General features: G+C 36.5%; 1 protein-coding gene across 4 annotated transcripts in view; it reads left to right on the top strand.

Moving 5' to 3' along the window:
- Positions 1 to 12,348: 12,348 nt before the first annotated feature.
- Positions 12,349 to 14,712, top strand: part of Ppp1r1c (protein phosphatase 1 regulatory inhibitor subunit 1C) — a 117,665-nt gene continuing 115,301 nt past the window's right edge. For 2 of the 4 annotated variants that reach the window (XM_028763046.1, XM_028763044.1), the window contains exons 1-2: positions 12,743 to 12,823; positions 14,561 to 14,621. In XM_028763046.1, the coding sequence (XP_028618879.1) occupies positions 12,743 to 12,823; positions 14,561 to 14,621 (142 nt within the window). Of the gene's footprint in view, positions 12,824 to 14,539; positions 14,622 to 14,712 lie in introns of all 4 variants that reach the window. The other 2 variants (XM_028763045.1, XM_028763043.1) reach the window with 2 other exon arrangements.

Here is a 14,712-nt window from a genome sequence, read left to right as displayed (position 1 = left end):
TGGCCTGACAAAAGTATATGGTAATACTTTAATATACATAAATGTAAAGAATAAGAATGGATCATGTTAGTGTTTAATAAGAAGGGGAGAAACCACATTTTAGGTTAAATATAGAATTTAAAAAAATAGGTATAATTTTTCTATAGACCTAATAACAGGCAAAATGGAACAGACTGTTACTCAAGGAACTGTAACTTAAGAACGAGTTGAACAGTGTGCCTGTCCTTCCAAACCAATTTGATAATGCAGTATATTATTTAACTGGTCTGATTTTTATCTTTTAAAGGCTTTGATTTTCTTGGTAGCAAGTTTATTATGTTATTTATTTATGTGGTCATAATTAGAACTCATCATTTGAGGTTCTAAAAATCTAAATGAAAATTAGCTTTTTAATGGCAAATTTATTCAACTACATGACTGAGGGGGCGGTAACTTTTCTTCTTATAAACAAAAAAACTTTTGAAAAATAAAAGATTAATATTTCCCTAAAAATCTACATATAACTAACAAAAAACATTTGCCTGGAGTTTTTATCTGGTGACTGTTTTATTATCATTTAATGCCTTATCAGAGATTTATAGACATAGCAATAAAGTAAGTCATTGGGGAATTGTGGTTGAAAGAAAAAAAGGAACTAAGGATTACAGGACAAAATGTACACACAAAGCTACTCATAAATTGCAGAAAAGGAATATAAAGAACAACCCTTTCCTAAGGTCACCAAGGCCTAGTCACACTATTTCAGGACAAGCACAAGCCATACATGGCTTCTGTCTGGGGGCACCAGGAGGCTCTATTGATTTCCAATTGTTAGTTCAGATCATGTAATTAAAATGAAAAATAAATCCTGATAATTTTGCAGGAGACATTCTTTCCCCCAAGTGGGAGAACTGGAACTCAGCACGGCATCAGGATCAACCTTCATGTCATCCAGAAAGACCTTCAGCTGCCGCATTCATCATTTGCTCCAAATTCTCAGGATCTGTCTCTCTCCCAAAACATTGCCATTAATGGTTTCCACTAACAGAAAAGACAAACCTATATCTTCCATGATTCCTTCTTTATGATTTTTTTAGTTTTGTGTTTCTATTTCCATTCTCTCCATTTGCTGAGTTAAACAGTGGAGAGTTAAAGAACTATTGTATTCCTATGGGGGATGCTCATAGAATAATCACTTTAATGTACACTGATATAAATTTGTGAATATTAAGAACAAGATAATGCTAGCCTTCTGTCTGTCCTATTGGACTTCCAAAACCTGTTGTGATGAATTACAATGATAAAAATACTTTAGTACTACACACACACACACACACACACACACACAAAATGTTCAAGCTTGTCCTGAAGACAAGGGATCAGTGGTTCCCCTTTTAGTTCTGTCTTGTTGTCCTATGACAGCTCAGGCTCCTAGGCTATACTTCCTGTTTCTCCAGACCCTGCCCACACTAGGGACTGCCCAAGAGAAAGGAATACAAAGAATGCATTGTGTAAATGATGTGTGTGTATGTGTGTATACATATATATGACGTATGTATATAAATCATATGTAATAAGAAAGAGTTCAACAGATCAAAATTTTTGAGTTGTAGATAGAACCATCTTTTTGGAGGAGTTAGAAAAGAGAGAATTGTAGGAGAAGGTGCTATTTTGTCAAACTAGCATTTCCCAAGGGAAGCAGTGAACACCACCAACTCATAATGACGAACACAGAGTAGAAGACCCTCAGCACAGCTCTCTGGACCTCACTTGATAACCTAGTTCAGTAATAGTTGGCAGCAGCAGGGTTCCTTAGGATAAACCCTAGAGGATTGTTTAATATACACAGGAGATTCCTGTCCCTTGGAGAGTCCCTCATGTGTGGGCAGGGTCTGGAGAAACAGGAAGTGGAGCATGAGCTGTCATCAAAGAGCAAAGAGGGAACTCAAATGGGGAACCACTGCTCCCCTTGTTTTCAGGACAAGTTTGGACAGCTTTGAAATGGGTTGGTTTAACCACTGACACACAATCAGGAGGGTCTGGAACCCAGAAACTTTTGTATGAAACGTTTTCTCAACTTGACATTTTTCCTAAATACCCTAGGACAGCCTCTATTTTCAAAAATGTATATTGACTTAGTAAGAGCAAGCAAGTAGAATAGATCTGATGAGATCTATTCTGATGATGTTGCTTGAGGAGGATGTTCAGTCATAAATATAAATAGCAATCTCAAACCACAAGGTTACTGAAAAAAATTCAGGATGAAATGAGTCATCTAAAATATTGGGAAAATCCAAAGTTTTTTAGAAGCTTGAATAGAAAACTGCCACCTACATCTATACACACCCTACTGTAACTTGAGAATGTTAAGGGAAAATACACTAAACATTTCTCAAGAGAAAAGATCAGACCTTTCATGACAGCTTTCTTTGAAATAGAATCAGTACCCCTAACTTTTATTTAGCAGTAGAGAATCATCAAAGTTCTAAAAAAAAAAAAATCTGAAACTTGTAACATTTTATTCAATCAAACTAAGTCACGGAGAAGGGTGAAAATCATTTTAGAAATGCACAAACGGGGCTGGTGAGATGGCTCAGGGGTTAAGAGCACTGACTGCTCTTCCAGAGGTTCTGAGTTCAAGTCCCAGCAACCACATGGTGGTTCACAACCATCTGTAACAGTATCTGATGCCCTCTTCTGATGTGTCTGAAGATAGCTACAGTGTACTAACATACATAAAATAAATAAATCTTAAAAAAAAAGAAATGCACAAACTTAGAGAGTTTATTAGCCATGAATCTTTACTAAAAAGCTTATGAAATGGTACATTTTGATGGACAGACTGAATCCAAGACAATGAAGTATCCTATTGAAACAATAGTGGCTTCATAGAAAGGGGTGACTTTGTTATGACAGATGAGTAATCAGGACAAGGACATGCTGAGTGTCTTGCTTTCCTGGGAGTGAAAGTGAACATCCATGCATATCCATCAATAACATTAAGCACTAATAATTAGTTTCATGTATATATGTTCATGCTTACTGCCTAAGCCATTGTTCCTGTCCCCAAATTACTTTTCAACTGGGAAAAAACAAAACCCAAAACATTTATAAGTACAATCCTGTGAAAGCGTAGAAGACGATTTAACAATCTACTCAGAGAATTCCGAGATGACAGTATAGAAGAAGGAGAACACAGACCTAAAAAGAAGAGATGCGTGTTACATTGCACAAGAGGGGTGAAAGGATTTGCCAAACAAAGGACTGATGTCTAAAAAGGAACATTTCGAAAGGCCTTCGGTTATTCAAAGTAAAGTTCAGTAGTGGCTGAGGGGCACATGGTTTGAGAGGCACCTAAAAAATAACATTTTATTTTCATTTTCTCCACAGTACCAGGGAAGAATGTCAGTTTAATTTCTTATCACGTTTTCTTAAGAACCCACGCCTATCATCACTTTCACCTCATGACTCATTCTTGGAAAATAAGGCTCAGCACATTCTGGCCTGTCAGAAGTTTTACGGTCTTTCTACACTGAGCGGTCGCCTTTGCTTCCAAGAACTTCATGCATATATTACATAAGAAGGCAATGAGTCATGTGTTAACTTACACATTTCAAAACTGGGTGGCTGGAAAAACATTAAAAAAGGATGAATATTTTAAAATATCATGAAGCAGAAACTATGAGATGACACTAGGGATGCTGACAACACGTTGCTGGGAGATAAATGTAATCAGGAAGCAATTGTGACTTTTTGTCCAGACCAGAGTCATGACAAACCAACTAGATGGGAAACAGGCCAAGGTCCTCAGACATTCAATACAGGTTTCATGTTCTTACGAAGAAGACAGCTGCTTTTGCTAGCAGTGACTCATCCTAATCAGTAAATTATTCTACTTTGTAACGCTCCATTACTTAAGATCACATGTGGACGTGAAGAGGCCTATGTAGTGCATGGAAACGCAGACAGAAATCCCAGCAGAGCTCTTTTCTCAGAGTCTACTCAGAGCCAGAGTCTGCTGAATTGCAACATGAAACCAAATATTGCAAACCATGTTTCAATCATTTGACATTAATTTCAGATTTTTAAAATGTCTTTAAGATTTCCTTTTGTTGGATTAATTGATATGCCTTCATTGCTAGCAATGTTCCTTTTTTACTAATGAAGCCAGTTCTTTGATGATTTCATGTATGCATATAATGCAGTCTAGAAAGTAATCTGGTTCTACCCTTTCTTATCTCCCTTCTAGTCCCAAACCTATGGCTTTTCTAGAGTCTTGACTTTTGGTTTGGTTTTGTGATTATAAAAGGACTCGTGTTTAAATAAAGTTACAAATAGGAGGAACACTGGACAAAGCAGATGTGCAGGGAATGAACTGCGTGAGAGAGAAGAACACTTTATAATGATAATTTTAAAAGGCATAGAGGTAACATACATATATATATATATATATATATATATATATATATATATATATATATTTATGATCAGCAATTGAAAACGGCCATAAATTTGAGATAGAGCAAAGGAGGCTGCATGGGAGGGGTTGGAAGGAAAGGGAGGAAAAATGATGTAATTCTAATTTTAAAAATAAAAAAATTACTGTTAAAAAAGAATGATGGATGTTTGTATTAACAATTTTCTGAGTTATAAAGATAGAAAACAAATTATCCTTTATTGACAAAGTAGACCTTTCTATACCAATGAGGACACAGAAACACTTGTTGACCTTACATTAGATGGCCTAATAAAAAATAGTTTCTTTAGAAAGTAAAAATGTATGCAGTATAAATGTAGTACTCACCTGATGAATTACATGGATAATGTCACGGTTATGGGTGTATTAACAACAATTAAATAAAAGAGGACAGAAATATTAAAGAGGGCAGGAGGGAGAAAAAATTAAAATATAAAACAATTATATTATGGTTTCAAAAATAAAAATATAAAAATACAAGCAACATGGTACACACACATGCACACACACTAAAAAGTGACATGCATTTTTAAAATTCCTGACCTTATTAGGAGTACAGTGTTTGCTTGTCTTCTTTAACCATTTAAAATAGTCTTATCTGAGGAGAGATCCAAAAATGATTTACTGACACCTGCAAAAAATTAACCAAAGTGCTTTAAAGTCTCTCAAAATTTTAATGATTATCATATTTTGTCAGACATCAGTCATATGGTGTACTAGGTCACTGACTATAAATGCTTTACAAAACTGCTTTGACAAGTCTTGTGTGTGGTAAAGGAGGCCATTTGTTCCTTTATGAGGCTTGATGGGATTTTCTTTACAATTTTTTTCATCAGTATTTTTATTGTGCATTGTTTTACCATTCTTGTCTCAACACAATTGGAAAAACAGAGGAGAGATAAATGACTTGTGTTATAATTCAGTCTATAGCCTTCTTAGAACAGAGTGAACATGAAAATTTTAGCAAGGACTGTCTGGAGATAACATATTAGCTGGGGAGTTACTTACTGTCCATTCCTTACTGTGATAGATTCAACCCTAAAAACCAGGAGCTGAAAACAGATTTTTTTCTCTTTTATTTCCCTTTAGTATTATATTCATAGCAATATAAAAGGAAGTGATATAAAATATTGGTGCCATAGTTGTGGGAGACAATTTTTTGATCAAACCAAGCCATGTGGCTCTTAAGGCTTTGGAACTGACTTGTGGGAGAAATCTAAAAGAGTTTGGGTTCACAGGCTAGAGAAACCTGAAAAGACTGTGAGCCGAGTTGACTGTCTGACAGAAGACAATGCTGACAGAAATGGAAGCAATCAAGGACATACTAATGATCATTCAAATGGGGGAACTCTATCTTGGAGTAGATCTTAGAGACCATCCATGCTAGAGTTTGTCAAATAATTTGTCTTTGCCCTGTGCATATCCTAAAAATGTGACCTAGCCAGAACTAAGAGGTATGGACTGACGAATTGGTTTAGAAGATTTAAGACAGCTTAAATCCCAGGTTAAGGATTTGCTGTTGCTGGCTGCTTTAGGCCCAGAACTGCAGTGAGAATCAGGAGTAAGCACAGAGCTGAAACTTGATGAACATGTGCTGTTTATATGGAAAATGAGCACAGGTAGGTTCAGCGATTGTCATGGAGATTGGTGCTGTTAAAAAGCCTCAGGTTATTTTCATTGCAACAACAACAACAAACAACAACAACAAAGAAGCTGTCACCCATTGTAGGCTACAGGTTTTAAAGCTTCAAGTTCATTTGAAAGACTGACCTTAGAGGAAATGACCTCAAGGAGGTATTTTTCCCTGTTTAACCACACAGGCACTTAGAAGCTGCTACAGCAGTGGCTCACAAGACTGAGCTGGTAGCAACGGTTTGTGTTGTCCATGTGGCACCCACTTTGCATGCATGTGAAATACAAGAGTCATGGAGTCATGATGCCTAGCACAAAGAGTCCAAAGAAAAGCCTGTGAGGCCAGGTAATGTGTAGCAGAAATGGATTCCCTGTGTGGATCTCCTGACTAAAGTAAAACCTAAAGCCATGACTGACAGTGAAGTGTCAGAAAGAAATCCCAGGGTGTTAGCGATGCTGGGAAAATGTAAACTGCCAAAGAAAGCACTAAATGGGCACATCGCAAGAGAGACACTTTGTCTGAAGACAGTAAGACCAATGGGGTGAGGACTCCAAATTTATTAGAACTCAGATGATGCCACCATATCACCCAAAATATTGGTCATAGAGCTACTGAATTTAATGTTTGTATTGTAGAAGTTTGATTCTAGTCTTCATTTGTATGCTTTCATTTCTCCCTTGTAGAATGGAACTGTATCTACTGTAACACTGTATATTTAAAATATGCAACTTTCTTTTTTATTTTATAGGGGCTTGTATTTGCTTTGAGTCTCAAATGAGAGTTGGAAAATAAGAATTTTCAGCATTGTGGGAATGTTAAGATACAGTGACTACTAAAATCAGATTTCATGTATTTTACATTATAACTGAAGTCTAGTAGTAGAATGTTATAGTGTAAATCTGAAATGTTCACACCTACACTCTTGGTTTGAATGCTTTGTCTCTAGCTACTAATGCTAATTTGAGGTTCTGAAGTCTTAGGAGATGAGACCCAGAAAAAGAAATTATGCCATTGGAGCAGATCCTGTGGGTATATGATCCCTATCAATTTCCTGGCTTGTTCTCTGATTTCTGGTCCAACATGATGTGAAACACCTACAACCATCATGAACTAAACTGTTTTTCCACTTCTTTCTGGCCACAGTGGATTGAAAAACCCTGTGAAATGTGAGCCAATGTAAATGCTTTTTTTCTAATACGTAAGAAGCCATAAGATAATATAATCCCCCCTTTGATGGCTTCCAATCATTATTGTAGTTTTTCTGAAGATAGTTGCGTATACAATGATAAGGAAGACATTAATTTGGGAGGGAAATGCCTTAGGGGGTTAAAATCAGGGAGAAGTATGGAGAAAATCAGGCTGTGTATGATCATCTTTCATTATATACATGTGTGAAATTCTCAAGAATATACAAAAGTTATAAAGAAGAATATATAAGGAACAATTTTAAAGAATAGAAAAAGCATCCTTATTTTCTCTCCTTTCTCCCTCTCTTCTATATTTTCCCCCTTTTTCTCCAAATTCTTCCCTTTTCTTCTTTCCACAAATAAAGAACTTACTATATATCAGGTGACAAATGGCTGCCTATAGTAACTACATATTTGTGGTACTTGGAGAGCAGTCAATGGAAAAAGAAATAATAACAGTTTCACTGTCAATTTTGTAGATATGACACTACATGAATCTTAATACACACGGCTAGAAAATAGTAACAAAGGGTAAATTATGGTTGATGCTCTTGTTTTCAGAAGGCATGAAAATGTAAGTATTTAAGTGGCCATTAAATATAAAACTTATAAAATATGGTAATTAAATATGAACTGAAATTTAATTTTATTGGAATCTTTTCTATTTACTTTCATTATAATGAAGGTGGAGCCTAACTGGTCTTATGTAATGAAGAAATTGACATCTTGATTCTGTTGTGTTTAAAAGTAGAATGTAAGTATGTATACATGGTTAAAGGGGGAAAATGTACAGTAACATAAAACTATATACAACTAAATACCAGGAGAGAAAGTTATCGAGGGTTCATTTCACTTTTTGAATCTGAAACCCCGTTCTGAGTAGGTAGAATTGGAAGATGAATCTATATGATACAAATATAGAAGGCAGGCTAGGAAATCTTCTAGGGCCAATAGGAGAAGGCACATAGTGACCAGTGACGTAGCCAGTGAGATGATTTTAAGGAATCTTGGAGTTTAGGCTAACAACATGGAATAAAAATGAGTAAGGGCCATGTTTCATTTTCTGTTTGTTGTTTATACTCACAGTAGTACTTTGAAAAGACACTGTAGGGTTATTTTATTTTTTTCATGTCTCTATTTATAAAATCTGCCCTTATTTTAAAATAGAAAAAAATACATTTTGTCTCCTAGTCAACTTAGGGCACAACACCCAACTCTCTAGATGATCTTCATGGTGATCAATATCTTGAAAACATGCCATTTTCTTCTCTTAACTCATGTGCCATGGAGATCATGTATTGGGATAAAAGGTGGTTGTAGAGGTTCTGGTGACTTCCACCAACTGTTCCAAAGACTGTTGCATTAGATAGTGACAATAACAGTTTTGTGATAAAAATCTAGGGCTTGGATTTAAAATGTATCTGCCATTTATTAAATGGAAGAACTTTAAACAAATCTTCTAAACTCTTAGTTTCATAGTTTTCTCATTTGAAATGAAAAGCATGGAAGGCAATAGGATAAACTGCAATAGCCAGTATCAGTATAAAATAAATTAATATAGAAATAGCATTTAGTATAGTACATGGATAAAGCAGTTACCATGCAAGGGACACCTTTATTTATAATAATAATAATAATAATAATAATAATGATATTATTATTAAATGATAATTATAATAATAATATTATTATTATTATCAATTCAGAGGCACTGATTTGTGCATATACTTTAGTGTTAGGTAAATGTCATATTGATTTTTTCCAATTACTTTATATTTAGTTACATGTATATGACTCTTAGATTAACAATTTAGCTTTAAAGGTTTATTTATTTTTATTTTATATGTATGGGTGTTTTTACTGCATGAATATCTGTTGAGGGTTGGTCTTTTGCTGTGTTTTGTAATGCTAAGTGAGGCCACCAAGACCTGGTTGCCCCAAAGAGGAGAGAGTAGACCCAAGCAACACTATGTGATGTTGCCCCCAAGTTATTTCTGATTGGAAAATAAAGATGCTGACAGCTAATAGTTGTGCAGAAGAGACATAGGCAAGGCTTAGAATTCCTAGGCTGGGGGTTTGAGTAGAATCAATGAGGGAGAAGACAGTGAAAGGAGGAGACGCCACTATAGGTTAGGTGAGTCATAAAAATGTGGCCCTAAGGACTGGCCAATTGGAGTTAAGAACAGCCCAGATTAAACATAGTAAGCAATAACTCAGAGTTATCAATAGGAAAGTAGATTCCAATGGCATAGAGGGTAGATATCTGCCCAGCTCTTATGCTGCTTAAGGCTTATTGTAAATAATAAAAGTTGTGTGTCTTTTTTTCAGAACTAGAAAAAAATTGGTCAAGTCTGGGTAGAAACTCTGGATTGGAATTAAAAATTTCTACAACATATATCTCTGCACCACATGTTTGCAGTACTCTTAGAGACTAGAAGAGCCATCAGATCCCTTAGAGCTAGAGTTACAGATGGTTGTGAGCTAACTTATTTATACTAAAAAAACCAATTCTCAGTTCTCATACCTGCATAGCCAAGTCTCTAGGCTCAACCATTTAGCTTTAAAAGGATTTCTTATGAGACTTTTTTTTTAACACAGTCTCTTTTCTAATGCCAGAGCAAAAAGCCTGGCAGAAAGTGCATTGGAATGCTGTGTGAATAGGTTTTCAAACTGTTAAATAATTAATAGAGAGACGGTAGATCTTGTGCTAAGTGGAGGTATACTGAGTGTTCCATGTTGATGGGAGAGATGGTTTGACCCCTGTGCCCATGCTAAGTGGAGGTATACTGAGTGTTCCATGTTGACGAGAGAGATGGTTTGACCCCTGTGCCTATGCACCCCTGTTTGGGTGCAACAAATCTATAACCTTTTCCTAAAAGCAATGCCTCTAAGATGAGCCCGTGGGTATGCAAAGGTTGGTTGGACCGATGAAAAAATAACAATCTTAAAAGGTCCAGGAAGTTTCTTTAAGATACTATCTCTGTTCAAACCATTAAAAAGGTGAGATGGCTTCCCGTGTAAAGTACTTACTAAGCAATCCTGAGGGCCAGAGTTCAGATCCCTATCTAGCCTCTATGTAAAGTTCTTGTGAGTGAGATGGTGGGCCTGTACTCTCAGAGTCTGGAGTGCAAAGATGGGGATCCCTGGAACAGGATGGCTAGTTAGACTAGTTGAATCACCATGATCAAGTGGAAGACTGCTTCAATATATAAAGTAGACCATCATCTAGGAAGACACTCAATGCCATTCCTAGAGTTTATATGCATGTGTGCACATATGCACACATAGTCATACATACATACATACATACATACATACATTCATGCATACATACACACACCCAAAATCTGCCCATACTATATGAACATACATACACACTTTCTGGTCTTCATCCTACAATATATATACACAGAACTTCACTTTATCTTCTATTCCTTTTACTGGCATTAAGTTTTCCAAATAGGTAGACATTCTTAGTAGTAATTCATGCTAAAATATGTACAATTAAGCTCTTTGAAAACTCTAGTAAAAGTCTAGTTTATGTCTGCTGCAGAAATGCTGGCCTTATGAGCAGCTCTTTTTAGGTGTTCACTCACCTAAATCTTACAGGGGGAAAAAAAACCAAAACAAAACATTCTCTTGTGGCCCGAGATGTTCAACTTGTGAGTTTGAGGCTACCAATACAAGTTCTTAATAGCTGTGCTGAGCAAAGTTCTGGATTAAATTCTCACTACAAAGATTGTCTGCCTTTCCATTTTGTAGAATTTTGACCAATAGTCAGAAAAGTAACTTTATCAATGGTATTGATTTATGATGGTTTTCTTACTAGGGTCTTCCTTAATTTTTGCTATAGAATATTTTATTGGTAAATTTCATTTCTATTCTGTAGAGATGAGCCCTTTACAGGATTTCTTGCTAGTCAGCATTACTCTTACCTAAAATTACTTTCCCATCAGTATCCTCATTTGTTTCTTCCTCTAGTGTATATAGGAAACAACTTGAATAATGGATATTAATTTCTATATGCGTCCAACAGAACATTGTATGGCTGAATCACTGAAATGTGTTTCTGTTACATAAAGGGACTTTTGAAATTAAAGGGACTTCATTTGAATATATCTCCTATTGCAGACAGTATTAAAATGCATTTAATGAATCTGAAAACTGTACTCTAAAATCTAGTAGTCATCAAATAACATCTTTCAAATGCAAAAGTAAAAGGCGCAAGTTCATTTTTCCATGGAGGCGGGCTCATTTTCAAGGCTTTCTTCAATAAGCATTGAAGTATAGGAAGGCAAGCTGTGTCAATGTGGCCATCTCCTGTTTGAGGTTACTTGAGATGATCAGGCCAGTGCCTCATGCTGCTGTGACCACATCCATGTGACTGGTTCTCTGAAGATGAGCCTTCTTAGGCTTTTCCTCAAATCTTCATCTTTTTGCATAAACCCCAAAATTGACACCAAGCCACAGTGTCAGGCATCATTGGCTTTCCACTCATGTTTTCCACTCATTTCTGGATTCTTCCAAGTCAGGGGATGTAACTGGCTCGATCAGGAACTAAAATAAAGGCCATTGAAACAGCAGTGACTTCCAAGCTCTTTGCTAAATTTAGCTGCTCAATACTTTCCACTCAAATGAAAACCATGAACTACAATTAGAAGGTTAGAACAGAATGGGAGCTTAAAGGTCATCTAATCTTACTCCCCCATTTCTCCGTTGAAAGTGCGGGGGCCTAAACATATGCTGTGGTTTGCTGGAGGCCACAGAGCTTACTAACAGTGGCACTTGAACAGAGATCTCCTCAGCCCTGGGGCAGAACTAACCTCTCCAGATCTCGAAGCACAAACATAGCTGATGTTACTAGTTGTGGCTTATTGTCACTAGTCATTCATCGATGTGGTGGTTGAGCATGTAACAGCAAAGGTGTCTGACTTGTAAGTTGCTACAAAGAAATGACATGATTCTATACCCAGCCCTGCCCCCCACTCTAAAAACTTCCTGCTTTATGTTCATCAATAATGAATGACCCATCCCTGTAATGCTCAGAGGGAGCTTACACTGCACTTTTGAGCAGCCGGTTAGTAATGTACAGTGGATAGAGCCTTTCTTTTAAATCCCAGGGCAGCAGGTCCTTCAAGGCTAGCATTGCAATTTCAATTAGCTCCTGAGTGAAAGCTTGGCATGTGTATTAGTGAGCAGGGACACAATTAGCTTATTCTTCCTTTCCGTGTTGTGTTGAGAGGATCCAAAGGATTGGTGGTGGATCAGGCAAGCCAGGCATCACTGCATTTTGAAGAAGGGAGTTGCTCAGACTTCGACATCTTCACTTGCTCACGCTGGAATTACAGAGATTTATTACAAAGCACTGTGTGGCTTGGTGAAGGGTGCCTCGGGAGACACTCTGGATAGCACTTGAGCTCTGTCTTTCTGAGTGCTTCACTGCTCTGTCTTAGTCTCATCATTAGCATGGAGCCCAACAGCCCCAAAAAGATACAATTTGCTGTGCCTTTATTCCAGAGTCAGATCGCTCCAGAGGCAGCGGAGCAGGTAAGGAGGAGCGGGTGGGGGAGTGAGTCCTGGGTACTGGGCAGTAAGGCCATGCATTCTTAGTAGATGAAAGGTTCTCTGCTTTCTACATTTGCTTAAATTTGTCACTTTTACGATAAGAAAAGAGTTTGCTTTTGCACTCGTGTTTGGGGTGCACTGGAGAACAATTGGCTAAAATGTTTAGCAGCACTTAATTTTATAGAAAATTAGACCAATGTGTTAGACATTCCGGTCTGGTGCTGGCTTTTGCTTTCTAAAGTAATACTTTCAACATTTAGAGAAGCTCTGTAAAACTTCATCAAAACTAACAATCTTTTATTTTGTTATTTATAAAACAAAAAGAAATGTAAAAATTAAAGTATTAAATCCCAAACTAATTTAGTTTTATAGATGTCCATTTTTAATGTGGTTTTATTGTGTATCCCAAACCATTTTGCTCATGTCCTTTGCCCATTATTATATAAGAACTTGATATAAAAAACATTATTTTACTTTTTCTTAGATTCCTTTTTTTATGTCTGATATTGGTTTCTAATTGTTCGTATTTACTTAGCCTCTGGTGCAGTGAACCCATTTAAAAGGGTTCTGTGGCACAAAATCAAATGTGGTGTACTTCAGGAATAAGCAAAGAAAATAATAAGAACTCCAATCTAATTGCTTAAAACCCAGAAGACCCCTGAATCCTCTTCCAAATAGTTTATACAAGATTTTAAAATAAGTATTGACTCCGTGAGTCTTACTTTCTATGATGCTTTCACATTAGGTCTGCCCAGATTCAGGCCAGATAAGTATAACCTTGACAGTGTCTGTTTACTGAGCTGAACATTGTTTCATCTTGAACATCATCCACACACTTTATTCTTTATTGTGTTGGCAAATACACTGAGAATTTAATTGAACAAATACATTGAATGAGTAAAGGCTATCTGAGGCAAGAAGACTCTAATCATAATATTTTTCTGTAACTCCTATCAAAAAGTGGTGAATCCACCAAATTGTAGTTTAAACTAAACGTATATATTTTTCTTCTACGCTTTTGAGGAACTTTTATGTATGTATTTACAATTTCACACACACACACACACACACGATACATATATCTTAATCATATCTATCCCAACCCCCCTATACATTGACATAAATATATCCTTTCTCTTTCATCTTTGTTCCCTTTTATTATTTGTAATACACTGCCTGAAGGAATTACAATACACATTTTTATAACATCTGCATTTTGGTTGACCTGCCAATTTGGTATGAATATTAAGTTAGAAAGTTAAAAGTTAACCATACTAACTGAAATCCAAAGTGACATTGCCAATCAAACTACAACCCACAGTAGAAATTTAAGGCTTCCAAATTTGCCTCATTTAGTGAAAGCAAGGGACCCTGATATCATTGCCAATGTCACAAGGTGTTATCACAGTCACTCAAGTAAGTTAGCCATCTTTGTATTTTACAGTATATTAATTTCAGTTGCATTTTTGATTATATACAGCTACTATTTTTCCCTTGGAAATGTAGCTTTGTGGTCAAAGAAGGTGTTAGTAATGTCCGGCAGTTCTTATAGCTTCCTGTGCTCTAAGATATATAGTGAGCGTATACTGTGTTCCTTCTAGAACTTTGCTTATGTGTATTAGGGAAAAAGGAGGGTGGACAGCTTTGCAAGCTGTAGAGCCAATTAGGGGCAGCATCTGATTCTCACACTGACATTAGCTTGGCCTTTGCTATTCACAGATCAGGAAAAGAAGACCAACACCAGCATCCCTTGTGATTCTCAATGAGCATAATCCCCCAGGTAAAGAGGCATGATGTCTTTTTGATTGATGAGATGGAGTTGGGCTGTCTAAAGAGGTCCAAAGAGCGTGGCATTGATGATAAGTTCCGCT

This window comes from Grammomys surdaster, unplaced genomic scaffold (genome assembly GCF_004785775.1).
Source record: "Grammomys surdaster isolate TR1022 unplaced genomic scaffold, NIH_TR_1.0 136, whole genome shotgun sequence".
NCBI classification, from domain to species: Eukaryota; Metazoa; Chordata; class Mammalia; order Rodentia; family Muridae; genus Grammomys; species Grammomys surdaster.
This window is presented reverse-complemented; position numbering and strand designations above follow the sequence as displayed.